Source organism: Salvia hispanica, chromosome 5, assembly GCF_023119035.1.
Source record: "Salvia hispanica cultivar TCC Black 2014 chromosome 5, UniMelb_Shisp_WGS_1.0, whole genome shotgun sequence".
Classification (NCBI taxonomy): Eukaryota; Viridiplantae; Streptophyta; class Magnoliopsida; order Lamiales; family Lamiaceae; genus Salvia; species Salvia hispanica.
In genome coordinates, this window is record NC_062969.1 from 3,165,645 (window position 1) to 3,179,912 (window position 14,268).

At 37.5% G+C, this 14,268-nt stretch overlaps 3 protein-coding genes, 1 non-coding gene and 1 pseudogene across 4 annotated transcripts; 4 read left to right on the plus strand and 1 right to left on the minus strand.

Moving 5' to 3' along the window:
- The first annotated feature begins 1,027 nt into the window (after nucleotides 1–1,027).
- On the plus strand, nucleotides 1,028–2,809 carry LOC125186025 (60S ribosomal protein L18a-like protein). Its single transcript, XM_048082327.1, has 4 exons — nucleotides 1,028–1,363; nucleotides 1,598–1,670; nucleotides 1,860–1,974; nucleotides 2,574–2,809. The coding sequence occupies exons 1-4, from the start codon at nucleotides 1,141–1,143 to the stop codon at nucleotides 2,631–2,633; spliced, it is 471 nt and encodes a 156-aa protein (XP_047938284.1). The 5' UTR covers nucleotides 1,028–1,140; the 3' UTR covers nucleotides 2,634–2,809.
- A 523-nt stretch (nucleotides 2,810–3,332) lies between these two features.
- On the plus strand, nucleotides 3,333–5,179 carry LOC125186024 (60S ribosomal protein L18a). Its single transcript, XM_048082326.1, has 4 exons — nucleotides 3,333–3,466; nucleotides 3,582–3,697; nucleotides 3,837–3,900; nucleotides 4,616–5,179. Exons 1-4 carry the CDS (start codon nucleotides 3,452–3,454, stop codon nucleotides 4,955–4,957), a joined length of 537 nt encoding a protein of 178 aa, XP_047938283.1. The 5' UTR covers nucleotides 3,333–3,451; the 3' UTR covers nucleotides 4,958–5,179.
- A 405-nt stretch (nucleotides 5,180–5,584) lies between these two features.
- Nucleotides 5,585–5,657, minus strand: TRNAR-ACG. Its single transcript has one exon. It is a non-coding gene; the product is annotated as a tRNA-Arg (tRNA).
- A 3,434-nt stretch (nucleotides 5,658–9,091) lies between these two features.
- On the plus strand, nucleotides 9,092–9,233 carry LOC125191471 (annotated as a pseudogene).
- A 1,155-nt stretch (nucleotides 9,234–10,388) lies between these two features.
- Nucleotides 10,389–13,893, plus strand: LOC125186211 (3-oxoacyl-[acyl-carrier-protein] synthase I, chloroplastic). The gene is made up of 7 exons (XM_048082558.1): nucleotides 10,389–10,909; nucleotides 11,286–11,717; nucleotides 12,438–12,611; nucleotides 12,969–13,082; nucleotides 13,189–13,290; nucleotides 13,422–13,488; nucleotides 13,600–13,893. Exons 1-7 carry the CDS (start codon nucleotides 10,484–10,486, stop codon nucleotides 13,665–13,667), a joined length of 1,383 nt encoding a protein of 460 aa, XP_047938515.1. The 5' UTR covers nucleotides 10,389–10,483; the 3' UTR covers nucleotides 13,668–13,893.
- The last annotated feature ends 375 nt before the right edge of the window (nucleotides 13,894–14,268 follow it).

Below are 14,268 nucleotides of genomic sequence, written 5' to 3' on the forward strand. Positions count from 1 at the left end.
TGAGTTGATCAGATGTCGACTCACATAGATCGAAATGGACACACCATGCTCGAAAGCATTGGCGATAGATGTGTACTTGGCAGGGCTGTCATACCATGTTGTCGTACTTAAAATTTCATGTACCAGCCAATACGGATCATATGCTGGCTCGTCTTTCATGCTCTGGAAAAAATTCTGCCACTCTTCAATCAAATGCCTTAGACGGATATCCTTTTGTCGTTTCAAGAGAAGCCAGAGCAAGCCTTTTGCCAGTATAGTAATCCCTTCCCCTTCAATGATGTAAATGTACTGAAACGAAGAACAATGTCTCGGGTAAGTATTCTGAGGAAGATGTATATGTATGAAACAGAAATGCATAAGAAGGTTTACTTTATAATAAGACCCGAGCAATAATGTATAACGCAAATTAAACAACATTTTCGGAGTTAAACCTTGAAAGACCATAACATACTATGTATATTATCAAACCAATTTTCCTGTCATACCCAATGTTACATGTATAATCACTATGCCGCTTTCGAATCATTTCCTCTACCCAACATGTATTATTGAAAAAACTCAACAAATGAATAAAATTGTAGTAGTACCTAGTTTTTCGAGAAGATCATGAAAATCGTGTTAAGGTTAATTGGATATTGGATATAGTATTTTCTTTCTTCATAATCTGGCCGCATAATTAAATTACAATGAGATACTTGATTTTTTTTTAATTAATAAAATACTCCAAAGTCCAAACTAGCTGTATAACTAAAGAACAAAAATATATACCAACGGTTTGTAGCTCAGTTGGCAGCGCGCAGTTGTGGTGACTTTGAGGTCACGGGTTCAAATCCCACCACTTGCTGGGAGACTTTCGGCCTTAATCCGCAAACCCGGTCGAGCAGAATTAGTCGGACTTTCGGCCTTAATCCGCAAACCCGATCGAGCAGGATTAGTCGGAATTAGTCGGATTCCGCCGAATATGAGTTCGGTACACTTGTGGTCAAACGAAAAAAAAAAAAGAATACAAGTATATAAATAAAGAGGGAATATCGCGGCGAAGGGTGAACTCGGACTTGGATCGATCATTCTCTCAATCGATCAACTAAATTCCAAGGGCCGGAACCCTAGCACCGCGATCTTCTTCTTATTCCGGCGAGAATGAGCGAAGAAGGCGGAGGAAAGACCCTAGGCGTCTCGTCCGCCGCCCAATCTTCGCCACCGCCGCCCAATTATTACTACGGCACTTTTCAAGGCGTGGCTAATTATCCGCCCCACCCCGATTATTCGGTGATAGGAATCCCTCATCCTCAGCCTGTGCCCCCTTGCGCCATCTCTGCCCATCCGCCGCATTACTATCCTCCGGGATATAACGCCGTTCCCGGTATTTCCTGATTTGCTTTTCCCTAATCCATTCCATCTTGGTTCAATTATCAATATGCTCAGCTCTATGAAGGTTTAATTGGAATGTTACACTGATTTGGTAGCTTTTCGAATTTGTTTGTCTTCTGTGAGTCAATGCATTTTCTGTAACTGAATTTGCAAAGGTGCAATAATGAATGTAAAGCGATGAATTTGACTTCTGTTTCCCTCTCCTTCAATATTCTGGGGATTCTAGGTCATGTTGTTGCTCATGGACCTTTTAGGGAGGAACGGCTCCCCTGTTTTGGTGTTGGACTTGGATGGCTTTTGTAAGTTTATCAGTCATTGTCTATTCAATTATTTCAAAATTGCTTTTCTTAAGAGAGAATGTATGCAGTGCAGCTGATAGTTTCATGATAATTTGATCTTTACACTTCCTGCTTCTGTTGATAGTCGAATGATTTGCCATCTTGTTCAGTGAAATAAGAACTTTTCTGATTTTGCTGCTTTTTTGCTAGGTTTATTACTGGTTTCTTTCTGGGTGCAATCCCCTGGTATATAGGAGCTTTTCTACTGCTATGTGTCCGTATGGATGACAGGGAGAAGCCTGGACTCATTGCATGTGGCATAGCTGTAAGTGTTTTCAATCTCTACTATAATCTCCTCAAGTATGAATTCATATATGTTCCCAACACTTAGGGTCTTAGGGATGATATGTATTCATATTTTGGTGTTTTATGCCTGTTTTTTATCCAGTGAATTTTGAAATTTTATTCTGTTAAGTTTTTCCTGTTAATGTGTTGAGTATTGTCAATCTATAACCCCCTTCCACCAGTTATCATATGTAATAGTTAATAGATTGTTTTGCTTCCTGATTCAACTGCTTGAGTTGATTTGTGTTGGGGCCGTAAATGTGTTGCTCAAAAATTGAAGTTTTGTTATGACATTGAGAAAGAGTATTTGAAGATGAAATGCCTTGGTGAAAGACATAATCCATTATCCGCGTAGAGGGTTGAGAAGTCAGGAATGGTAGTGTGGTGATCCACCTCTAATCCCTATGAGAAAAAACTGAAAGCGAAACATTTTTCATGTACAACACTGAATTGGTACTTGGGTTATGCAACATCAATCGAATAACTGTGGAATCTATATATCTAGATTCCCACTTGTTATGTAGTTTTTGTAGTGCTGTTATGTTTAATAGATGCTAGCTTATTCTTGGACATTCGCAGGCTCTGCTAGCTGCTCTTGCTGTTACTCTTGGTTTGACAAATGCAAGTTATCCCTGGTGAAGCAGCAGCAACGTTGTATATTCTCCAACTAAAGTCCTCATCAGAGTTGGACACTGTTGAATGTTGATTGTATTAATTTATCAGAAAAAATGTTAGTATTATTTTCTTTGTGGTAATCACCTCCTATTATTCCATGCAATTATATACGGTGTATATATCGAATATGTTTATTGGTCTCTTGGTTTCTCAGATTTTCTTATGAATATTTAAGTTGAACATTGATTGTCCCCTTCAAGATGCTAGAAGGTTTGGATACTTGAGAAAAGATTTTAATAAACTCCATAAGGCCTAACGTGTAGTATATCGAAAATCAAATACAATCCTAGATTTTGATTTAGATCAAATACTATACTTTAAAATCAAGTAGTACTACAAATCATTAAGAGTTACTATAATAGTATTAAGAGTTAAAAAGAAGCCATGATTTGGCTAATTTTGTTATTTCGTGGTAAATAAATATATTAACAATCGTTACTACATGTAATTAGTTATACAAAATTGCGAAAGGGTGCAGAGAATCACTCTGCAAAATTAAATTATTAATTACTACACTTAATAAATAATCAGTATGTTTACAAGTTTAGATCCTGAAATTCCTTTTTCATTGGCATCAAATTCCCAATATGAATCCAAAACATCATATTTCAATTCAGCCCAAACCAAAGCCTGGCTAGTTAAATAAAGAAATGGGCCCACGATCCAAATTAGGGTTTCTGGAATTAAAAGTCTAATCACAAAACCCCCATTCACAGTTCACACCACATCACCTGCCGCACTCTCTTCTTCATCGCTGAGATAATTTTGAATTCGGCCGGAAAATGGTGACTTACCGGGTATGCCGCCGCCGCAGACTCTGCTTTTGTGATATTTCGTTTAATATTTCTAGTTAGATTGATTGAATTTGAAGGTAATGCAATTAATAATCTCTACGCGTTGTACGTTCTGCAGTTCCATCAGTACCAGGTGGTGGGGAGAGCTCTGCCGACGGAGACGGAGGAGCATCCGAAGATCTACCGCATGAAGCTTTGGGCCACCAATGAAGTCCGCGCCAAGTCCAAATTTTGGTACGTCTCTGTATTCGTTTATGCGTTAATTGGATTATTTTCGTAGAATTTCCATTTATTCTTATTATTTTCAGTGGTTTTGGGAGTAAAGTTAGGGTTACTCAATTGGACTGTTATTGATTCATGATTTTGTATATAGGTATTTCTTGAGGAAGCTTAAGAAGGTGAAGAAGAGCAACGGCCAGGTTCTAGCTATCAACGAGGTATGATTCCATGCTATTCTCCACCTTTTCCTAGTAGCAGAGAGTTAAAGTTATCATTTTTGTGCTACTGTATTTAATGTGATTGATCTCTTAATTATCGTTTCCTTCCTGCAATGAGATATTTCTTCTATGAAATTAACAGAATATTATTGGATTTTAGGGGGTGTTCGGTTTGCAAAATTGTATCCCAGAGTGTGTTTGGTCCTAGATGGATAATCATAGGATAATTAGTTATAGCTAACCCCCTATGACTAAAATAATCTCACATCTCAATCCAAGATTGTATCTTGGTATAATTTTATCTCGCCAACCGAACACCACCTTAGTGTATTAGTTCTTATTACCTATACAATGCAACTGTTATTCTAGCTGCTATTTGTCCTAGATTGTGATACTATCACATTAGAAAAGTTAACTGGAAACTTGAATTAATTATTTGATCTAGGAATGATTTGGTACTTGTAGATTGAGCTACTGTTCTCCTTTGTTTCTTCTGGTGTTCTATCAGCATAGGTTTTGGTTAAGATTGTATTCTCTTTTAAGGGACTCACAAATTGTAATTTCTTGACTTGCTTTTGCTAATTCTACTACTCATTCCTAACCAAATGATTCTTGCTCCAATTTCGGCATGTACTCTTCTGAGTTTCTACTCATTTCTGAATCTTGTGTTGAGGTCTCATCTGAAGTAATACATGTTTCCATTCCGATTGCTTAGATTTTCGAGAAGAACCCTACAACCATCAAGAACTACGGCATCTGGTTGAGATACCAGAGCAGAACTGGGTATCACAACATGTACAAGGAGTACCGTGACACCACTCTGAACGGGGGCGTTGAGCAGATGTACACCGAGATGGCCTCCCGCCACAGGGTGCGCAGCCACTGCATCCAAATCATCAAGACTGCCACTGTCCCGGCCAAGCTTTGCAAGAGGGAGAGCACTAAGCAGTTCCATGATTCCAAGATCAAGTTTCCCTTGGTCTACAAGAAGGTTAGACCACCTTCCAGGAAGCTCAAGACCACATACAAAGCAACCAGGCCCAACTTGTTTATGTAAACTGTGTGGGTCATTTATCGTTGGAGAAAAATCAACTATATTTTGATTATAATCTAGACGAAAGCGAGTGACAATTTTCTTCATTAGTCTCCTCAATCTGAACTCCTTTACAATGTTCTGTTTTGTTGACCTAGAGCACTGGCCATCCAAATTGAGACAGAAAAATTGCAGTTTCTTTCTTTTGTTGGCTTTGGAAAAATTTCTGTTTTGTGGGACCTTTCATTTTTTAGTACTTAGCTTGCCTTTTTTGTTGAAATATATTTTGCGTCTTTCCTCTAATTTGCAATATTTAATTTTCCCAGAACTGTTTAGCTGCAATGAGAATTCATGTTTTAAATATTCAATTCATTTAAAAATGACCTAATTGCGATTTGTTAAATTTTTTTGTGCACTTGTAGATATGGTTAAGATGAGATGGCAATCATTATTAGTGAATAATAAATAATCTTTGTTAGGCATCTGAAAAATGACTCAGCTCCTATATAAATTATAATCACCAAATTTAGATGATTATTTTGTTATCCGACATTAGGTTGATTATTTAATCATGCTCCAATTTACATATAAATATCCTAACAAAATAATCATATCACAGTTACATAGTAAAGCAAAAACACAGAAACAAAACGACTCTGCTGGGGATCGAACCCAGAATCTCTGGTTCCGTAGACCAGCGCCTTATCCATTGGGCCACAGAGTCATTTTGTTTGATAAGTCACTACAATATCTATTTCTAGGCGACATTTCCATTTCAGATGTTATAAATAATTACTAAGTGTAGTATAATATTACTACTAAAAAACTACTCCATATCATAATTACCAAACACAACTCATATTCAACAATTATTAAATTGTAATTCAATATACATAAATAATGTATTATAGAAGTTCATGTTAAGCATTAGAGACCGCCGGTAATTGGTTGTTTCATGATAGAATATGTATTTCGTACATTTATTAAATATATTGTCACATTTTGTCATTTTATATGTTCTATCAATTATTTCACATTTTTAAAAATCATTTCAAATTAAAGTAATTTAAGTGAGATATATCAAAATTTTATTGCCTAAAACTATTAACAAAGTAAGGTAAAATCGATACTGATACATAACACAAAAATACATGATAAATTGTAAACACATAATTACTACTACTAGCTAGTACAAACGAAATCAACTTTGTTCTCCTTTTTCGAAATAGAAAAAGATTTTATTCTCATTTTAAAGCAAATAGTAGTACTCTAACAAATCACAAATGGCGCCTCCGGCCATGCAATCCTAAAACCTAATCATCTCCCACACATTTCTCCTCCTCCTCCGCAGCCGTCTCCACCTTCTCCCTCTTCCTCACACTAAACGACATCGAATCCCGGCGACTCAAGAACCTCCCCGTTGGCGGCACCCACAAACTCAGCCACCCCTGCGGCCTCCCCGAGTCCCTCCACACCTGCACCGTCAAGCACTGGATCGGGTTATCAACCGGCTCCGCAGCGTCTCCACCCTTGAGGGCATCACACAGCAGCACCCTGGCGCTCCCCACGGGCTTCTCGAGCCCCAGGTGGGAGTCCGCGTATATGTCGACGTTCAACGCCGCCATCACATCCCTCTCCGGCAGCCCCTTGCGGAACCTGACCTTCACCACCTCGTTCCACACGGGGGCGCCGCCGCCCTGCTCGTCCACCCGCGTCCTCGCCACGTGGACGCCCCTCTCCACGTGGACGCCCCTCTCCACGTAGACCTCCGCGAACGCCCTCATCTTCCTTATGTGCTTCACGTTCTTCAGATCCTCGGCGGAGTAGATCAGCACTTCGATCTCCGTCAGCTCCTCCTCCTGCGCCGCCGCTGCTCTTCCCCGCATGATGCCTCGCTCGCCAATTATTTTGTTGTTAGTATGCCCTTGAATCCGTTATAGTTTGCCGCTAGCCGAACGGTCTGGGTGCCTATTTATATAGAAGTAGGGCACTTAACTCTTTAATCTGAAAACACTCTGAATAATATCTGTTATCCGTTTCCGCCCGTGTAAATAGCCAACGCAACGTTGGTGAACCACGTAAATCTGTGTCTTCTTTACGTTTCTGTTTATCTCGATTACACAATTGCTCTTAATTTGTTTAGCGTAAATTTGTTTTCCTCTTAATTATATGTAGGCAATAATTTTTTTGAGAAGTGGTACAAATTTAATGGAGATCGGTTACCCTACACACTAGTAATTGCAGTTTCTTCATGACAGAAACTAAGGGAAATTGTAGTAATTGTATTTTTCTAGATTTCATTAAACATCTATCTGCATTTTAATATGGTTGACTCTTGTACATATACTTGGACATATTTAGTAGACGGACGTATATTGAGCAATATCATAAATTTACACACTATCTCTTTTTATGAAAATTGAAGAATAGTCTTGTTATATTGTTTTAGTATGTGCATCAATATTAATTTCTATTTAAGATAACTTTATTAAGTTTCATGTTTATTATATTCCCTCCGTCGATAGATAGGAGGAATTAATTTGACTTGATACGAGTTTTAAGAAATGTACTTAATAAAAATGAATGGAAAACGACAGTGAAAGATGATTTTATAATAAAATGTGAGTGAGATAAAGTTAGTGAGATGCGAGGTTCATTATAAAAATAGTAAAATGGCAAATGAAACAATTATTGATGGATGAACAGAGATAATTTATTTATAAACATTGGTAAAATGAGAAAATGTACTTCTATTCTATTATTGATAAGAAAGTATAATACTCTTTTCGTCTTATTGAAGATGACTCACTTTCTTTTTCAGTTTATCTCATCCATGATGACGCATTACTAAAAAATGAAACTTTTTTATGTCTACTTTATTCTATCTTTTTTACTTTATTCTCTCTAAAACACAAAATAAAATTGCATAAAATCTTGTGTCGCCCAAAGAAGGGTTCATCTTCCTTGATGGAGGGAGTAGTACATTTGAGTCAAAATTTGATGTAAATGAGTAAACCTAACATTCTCTTTGTTCATCATTACTTGTCACTAATTGGTTAGTATGTCGATACTTGTTACATTTAGTATTTTTTAGCAGTAATACTTTTGTTAATAAATCTCATTCGACTAATTTATTGAACTCAGATTTCATTATAGAAGTAGTAATACGTAAATGTAGGAATCACATTTCACTATTTTTTTGCATTCACTTTCTTTATATTTCTTAAAATTTGAGTCGAATCAACTTGTGACAATTAATAGCGAACGGAGGAAACAGTGGTATGACGAGCATGATACAGTTTATTCTAGAAAATGAATGTATATTGTTGAAGACTCATATAATTTCATTAAATGCCACGTATAGAGTTATAATTGATAAAATAAACTTAAATATAACAAGGAAATCACCTTATAATTTGAGTGCTACTCACATGGGCATCATTATGGTCTGTGGCAATTGTAAATTTAAATAAACCCAACTCATCATAGCAATTTTCTCAAATAAAACCATAGTTTATGTACTTGATCAAGAACAGGCTAAAAATACCTCTGTAAAGTGTATGGCATTGGCTAATTTTTAATATAGTCGACCAACTCCACTACCTCAACATTACAGGCTGTTGCTCAAACATAGCGATGCAAATATCAAATTATCTGAAATTATTATTGTAATTTCTCACCCCAAAACATGCTATAAATTCCTCACTCCATCCCACACATAATCTCACACACACAGTGATAAGAAACACACACATTCTTGAATCTTGTGTTGACAAAAATGGAGGGAAGAAAAATGGCTGTTGCGTTGGCTGTCTGCATCATGGCTTTAATGGGCTGCACAAGTTATGTCGGAGCGCAAACGGAAGATTTCGGAGCCCCGGCTCCGGCTCCAGCAGCGCAGAGTGCCGCTGTGGCTCTGTGCGTTCCGGCCGCCGTGGGTGCTGTTGCTTCTCTGGCTGCAGCTGCTTTCTTTTACTAAGTTTTACTACCTTAGTTTAGTTTTTCGGCTATTTCGTGTAACATTGATTTTATGGAAATGTTTTATTTTGTCTTAAGATATGTAAGTGACTAATGTAATTTATTTACCACATCGAATATAAGAAGAAACTGAGCAATAAAATAGGTATATAAAATGTGAAATGGAATAGGTTTGAAATTTTCTTTGCGCTTGGGGCAATGACGCAGCTAGTGAGGTTCTAACCGAGGCGCGTCTATTGCTGGTTGAAAACTATTTCCAAACCCCCTCTTCGGCCTGAGCTTGACTTGGGCTGTTGAGAATTTCTGGAAGGGTTCCCTATTTTGGGTAATTCCCTACAAATCTAGTCTTTAATTTTTTATGCATGTAATATAATTTGTTTATTTTTGTCAAATCAATGGTTTTCATAATCGGGCATCTATGTTAATTGAATAGTTAGCAACTGCTATTGATAACTTCTTTATAAATTCGCATGTCCTTAACATTGTTTTGTCATAATGAGATTAGTATCTAGTCTTTGAACTCTTAAAAACAATTTCTCGATTATTTTGTTTAACATTGTTTATTTTTTATTCTTGATGAAATCTATAAAAATGTTCTATTTCATCTCAAGATTAATGACTATTTTGTGTGAAGCAAATAGTAGTAGACATTCGTTACATTCCCACATGAAACACACGAAGAAATCTAGCAAATAGATAGGCATATAAAATATGATGGTGTGATGTAATGGAAATTATCTTTGCGCCGGAGGCCATAACACATCCAGTGAGGTTCTAAACGAGGTGCACCTATTATTGGTGGAAAACTATTTCCAAACCCCTCTTCACCCCAAGCTCCCTTTTTAGGTAAAACCCTGCAAATCTAATTACTACTTACTATTATTTAAATTTTTTCCACTATGCATTTTCATAATTATATATGAGCTTGTACAAATTTTGACTATGCATTTTCTAAAAGTTGCATGTCTTTAAAGTTGTACTATGAACTACTAACACGTTCCAATCTAAAATATCGCAATGTAATTAATTTATCAGGTCTCCAAAATCTGAAAACCAATTTCTCTATTACTTCATATCACATAGATTCCACATTGATTTTTGATGAAATTTGGGGAATGTTTTCTTTTGTCATAAGATTTATGAATAAGGTATGTGAAACAAATTGTAGATTTTCCCACATGAATTATTTTATCTACTCCATTCCTAATCCATCTCTCACACCTTAATAAAATAATCTTAAAACATGTAAGTGATGGTTAAATGATGATCGAATTATTTTATTAAGTTATGAGTGTGGATTAGGAATGGAGTAGAGAAAATGGTGTAGGAGATCCGCTCCGGATTAAATTTTACTACTACAATTTTGAAATTATAACCTCAATTGAATAAATTCCCAAATTTGTGAAAAGAAAATAAAAATCAGTATTTACAGACGATTAATCTTTCTATTAAAAGTAAAAAAAAAAAAGAAGAAGAAGGCAGTCGTCAAAATCAGAGCTAACAAATCCAACTGCTTCACACTGCTCTCCACTCCACACCATCACATTGATTCCATCGACGCCCAAATCCGCCATGCAAGCCCTCCAATCCACCTCCCTCCGCCCTTCCCCCCTCGATTCCCTCCGCCGCAACAATGCCAGAGCCCCACCTAAGAGGCGCCCCTTCGCAATTTCCGCATCCGCCGCGGCGCCCAAGCGCGAGACGGACCCCAAGAAGCGCGTCGTCATCACCGGAATGGGGCTCGTCTCCGTCTTCGGCAACGACGTCGACGCCTACTACGACAAGCTGTTGGCCGGCGAGAGCGGCATCACTCTCATCGACCGCTTCGACGCCTCCAAATTCCCCACGCGCTTCGGCGGCCAGATTAGGGGCTTCAAAGCCGATGGATACATTGACGGCAAAAACGATCGGAGATTGGACGATTGCTTGAGGTACTGCATTGTTGCCGGGAAGAAGGCGCTCGAGAGCGCGGATCTCGGCGGCGACAAGCTTGACAAGGTATTCGTGAGCTCAATTCGGTTTTATTTTGGACTTTTCTGCTTTTAATTAGGCGTTTTCTGGTTGAATTTTGCTTTGTTTTGTTTCGAGCTATTGTTGATTTCTTCATGAGTGGTTGGTTGGCTGGTTGATTGAATGCATGATGAACAATAAAGATTATGGTTTTTATAGAATTGCGTGAATTCTCATCTGAAAAAGATTTCTTTCCTTCTAAATCGAAACTTTTCCTTCTTGTTCACTGTGTTGCACAAATTTGAGATGGGAAGCCTGAAATTTGATGTTTAGTAATTCATCTTCTCATGTGGAAATTATTGGTGTTCTTTTCCCATTAAAGTCACATGATATGAAAAAATTGTTGTTTTTGTTCTAACTGCAGATTGACAAGGTTCGAGCTGGTGTTTTAGTTGGGACAGGAATGGGAGGTCTTAGTGTATTTTCTGACGGTGTTCAGGCTCTAATTGAGAAGGGTCACAGGAAGATTACTCCTTTTTTCATACCGTATGCCATAACGAACATGGGATCTGCATTGCTAGCAATTGATCTTGGCTTGATGGGGCCAAACTATTCAATTTCAACTGCTTGTGCTACTTCAAATTATTGCTTTTATGCAGCTGCGAATCACATTCGTAGAGGTGAAGCAGATTTGATGGTAGTAGGTGGGACTGAAGCTGCCATTATACCAATTGGACTGGGAGGTTTTGTTGCATGCAGAGCTCTATCTCAAAGAAACGATGACCCAAAAACTGCTTCTAGGCCTTGGGACCAAGATCGAGATGGCTTTGTGATGGGTGAAGGTGCTGGAGTCTTGGTAAGTTAGCTTCTCTGTATGAGTGTGTGAATGAGTTGGAATCATTTACTTACTGTGTGGTGAAGTAGTTGACATTTTGTAGGAGGACTTTAACTCATATGCTGTGATGTGTTCATTGGAACATGTAAATTGCCTTGATCTTATTAAACCAACTGCATGTGGGAAGTGAGTGGGAACATATGAGTGTCTTTCTCTCCTTTTGTGTTTGTACATATTCATATTGGGTTGGTGATATAGTTATTGGGTTGAGTTGAAATAGGGCTGGTTGTGTCTGTGTATGTAATCAACTGGTTGTGTTTAGGAGTTATGAGTCATATGAGCTACAGGTGTTGCCCACGCATTCAAATACACATAAAATTATAACATGAGTGCCTCATGGAGCATAAAGATCAAGCCTGTATAAGGATAAGGGACATGGTTTAGTTGAAACACGAACAATGATTTTTTTTTTTGGCAAAAGTAAAGAAAGGCAGTTAAGAGCCTCTAGAACTACTTTTTCTTCAGTTTTTTCCATCCATTTTCTTCTTTTCATCACTTTTTTAAGTATTGGAAGAATTTCATCATATTAGTCTCTCAGTATCAATAGATTAGTCTTAATCTTCCTCTAAAAGTTTGTGGTAGATGCTGACTATATGTGTATACGAGGTTGATGCTGAGCATACTACCATCTATCGGAATTTCAATTGCTTGACCTTATATTTTTGTCAAATTTCTCGACAGGTTATGGAAAGTCTGGAACATGCAATGAAACGAGATGCACCAATAATTGCTGAGTATTTGGGTGGTGCTGTAACTTGTGATGCTTATCACATGACTGATCCCAGGGCTGATGGGCTTGGTGTCTCTTCATGCATCCTGGATGCCCTTCAAGATGCTGGTGTTTCTCCTGAGGAGGTGCGCTTTCATCCCAAACAAATCAGTTGTGTTTTATGTTTATCTTTCCTGTTTACTCTCATCAGCATATTAATAGTACAGGGAATTTTCCAAGTGTGTGAGCTCCACTTTGTTTCATTTTGTTGTTATTTTGTAAGAGTAGACTGTCTAATTTTTTACTCATTACCAACCTTTTCCTCTGTTCCTGAATCTGGAAACTGATACTGCTCCCCTCAGAAATATTGACTGTCAAATCCGATATTCTGGAAAAGAATGTTGATGCGAATAGATATTCACTGGAGAAAAGTGTAACTCCATCTCCGTATACAGTTCATTCTTGGGGTCATCTAAAATGTCATTGCCTTGAAATTCTTTCAGGTTAACTATATAAACGCCCATGCAACTTCCACCCTTGTTGGTGATTTAGCAGAGATAAATGCTATTAAGAAGGTATTCAAGGATACTTCAGAAATTAAAATCAACGCAACTAAGGTAAGCAACCGACTTTAAGATCTGTATTTTTATTCTATGCTCGTGTTCTTTTCTCGAGCACGTAGCATGGTAATGGCAGACTTCTCACTTTTTCATGTTGTTCCAGTCAATGATAGGGCACTGCCTAGGTGCTGCTGGTGGTTTGGAAGCCATTGCAACAGTGAAAGCCATCACAACAGGCTGGCTTCACCCTTCGATAAATCAATTCGTAAGTCCCCCATGCCAATGTGATTAAAATGGGGTTATTTCATATACAGCCACCCTCTTTTAGAGATTTATGTATAACTCCATCTCTCCTCGTCAACATTAACAAACAACCATCTATAATTACTGATGCAGAATCCAGAGCCTTCCGTTGAGTTTGACACTGTTGCAAATGAGAAGAAGCAACACGAAGTCAATGTTGGTAAGACGCATCCCAACTCCAATTCCCTACGCACATCACTGTTATCTCTCTCTCGTGCAGAGACATTGCAGGCCCGGTCTTTAATTTGTTTGTGATACTTATCCTATGCAGCGATTTCAAATTCATTTGGATTTGGCGGACACAACTCTGTTGTAGCATTTTCTGCATTCAAGCCCTGAGACTGTCTGAAATCTACCATACATGTGGCTGATTCGGTAATCTAAAGGAGGGATTTTTGCATTCTTTGGTGTGAGTTTAGCTTTTAGCTCGAGTTCGAGGACTATTGTAATTTATCTATGTCTCTCTGCGGCTGTGTTGGATGTTAATTGTTTGATGAATGTAGATACTTTTATGCATTATGTCACAAAAATAGTTCAATTAAGAATTTAGAATTAAACACTCTAATTTTAATTGGACACATTCAATTCATACGAAATATCTCATTATTGTTTCATATAAATATAAAAAGTTTGTAGTTTGCATAAATAATTCGAAAAGTTTCATTTGTATGCCATTTTTATACATTATGTCATGTGTATATTTAGACATCAGACATTTTTCCTATCTAATGCATAAAACGTGAAACAATGATAAAAATTTTTGTATGGAAATGAGATATAGATGAGATTTTTTTACCAAACATTTTATATATTTTAGAATTAGCAAAAAATTAGACGTGTAAATATAGTTGACAAAATGTATATAATTGGTAAAATAAGAGAGATGGAGAAAAAAAGGTAGTGAAATGCAATGTTTTAAAAACCGGATCGGCCGGTGAAC

Excerpts from the sequence above, each read along its gene's own strand:
- LOC125186211 (XM_048082558.1), top strand. The coding sequence starts at position 10,484 with ATGCAAGCCCTCCAATCCACCTCCCTCCGCCCTTCCCCCCTCGATTCC. Across the intron at positions 10,910-11,285 it reads GCGGCGACAAGCTTGACAAG|ATTGACAAGGTTCGAGCTGG; the intron begins GTATTCGTGAGC and ends TTCTAACTGCAG. Across the intron at positions 13,489-13,599 it reads GCAACACGAAGTCAATGTTG|CGATTTCAAATTCATTTGGA; the intron begins GTAAGACGCATC and ends TATCCTATGCAG.
- LOC125186025 (XM_048082327.1), top strand. The coding sequence starts at position 1,141 with ATGAGCGAAGAAGGCGGAGGAAAGACCCTAGGCGTCTCGTCCGCCGCC. Across the intron at positions 1,364-1,597 it reads GGGATATAACGCCGTTCCCG|GTCATGTTGTTGCTCATGGA; the intron begins GTATTTCCTGAT and ends TGGGGATTCTAG. Across the intron at positions 1,671-1,859 it reads GTTGGACTTGGATGGCTTTT|GTTTATTACTGGTTTCTTTC; the intron begins GTAAGTTTATCA and ends CTTTTTTGCTAG.
- LOC125186024 (XM_048082326.1), top strand. Across the intron at positions 3,698-3,836 it reads CGCGCCAAGTCCAAATTTTG|GTATTTCTTGAGGAAGCTTA; the intron begins GTACGTCTCTGT and ends TTTTGTATATAG. Across the intron at positions 3,901-4,615 it reads AGGTTCTAGCTATCAACGAG|ATTTTCGAGAAGAACCCTAC; the intron begins GTATGATTCCAT and ends CCGATTGCTTAG.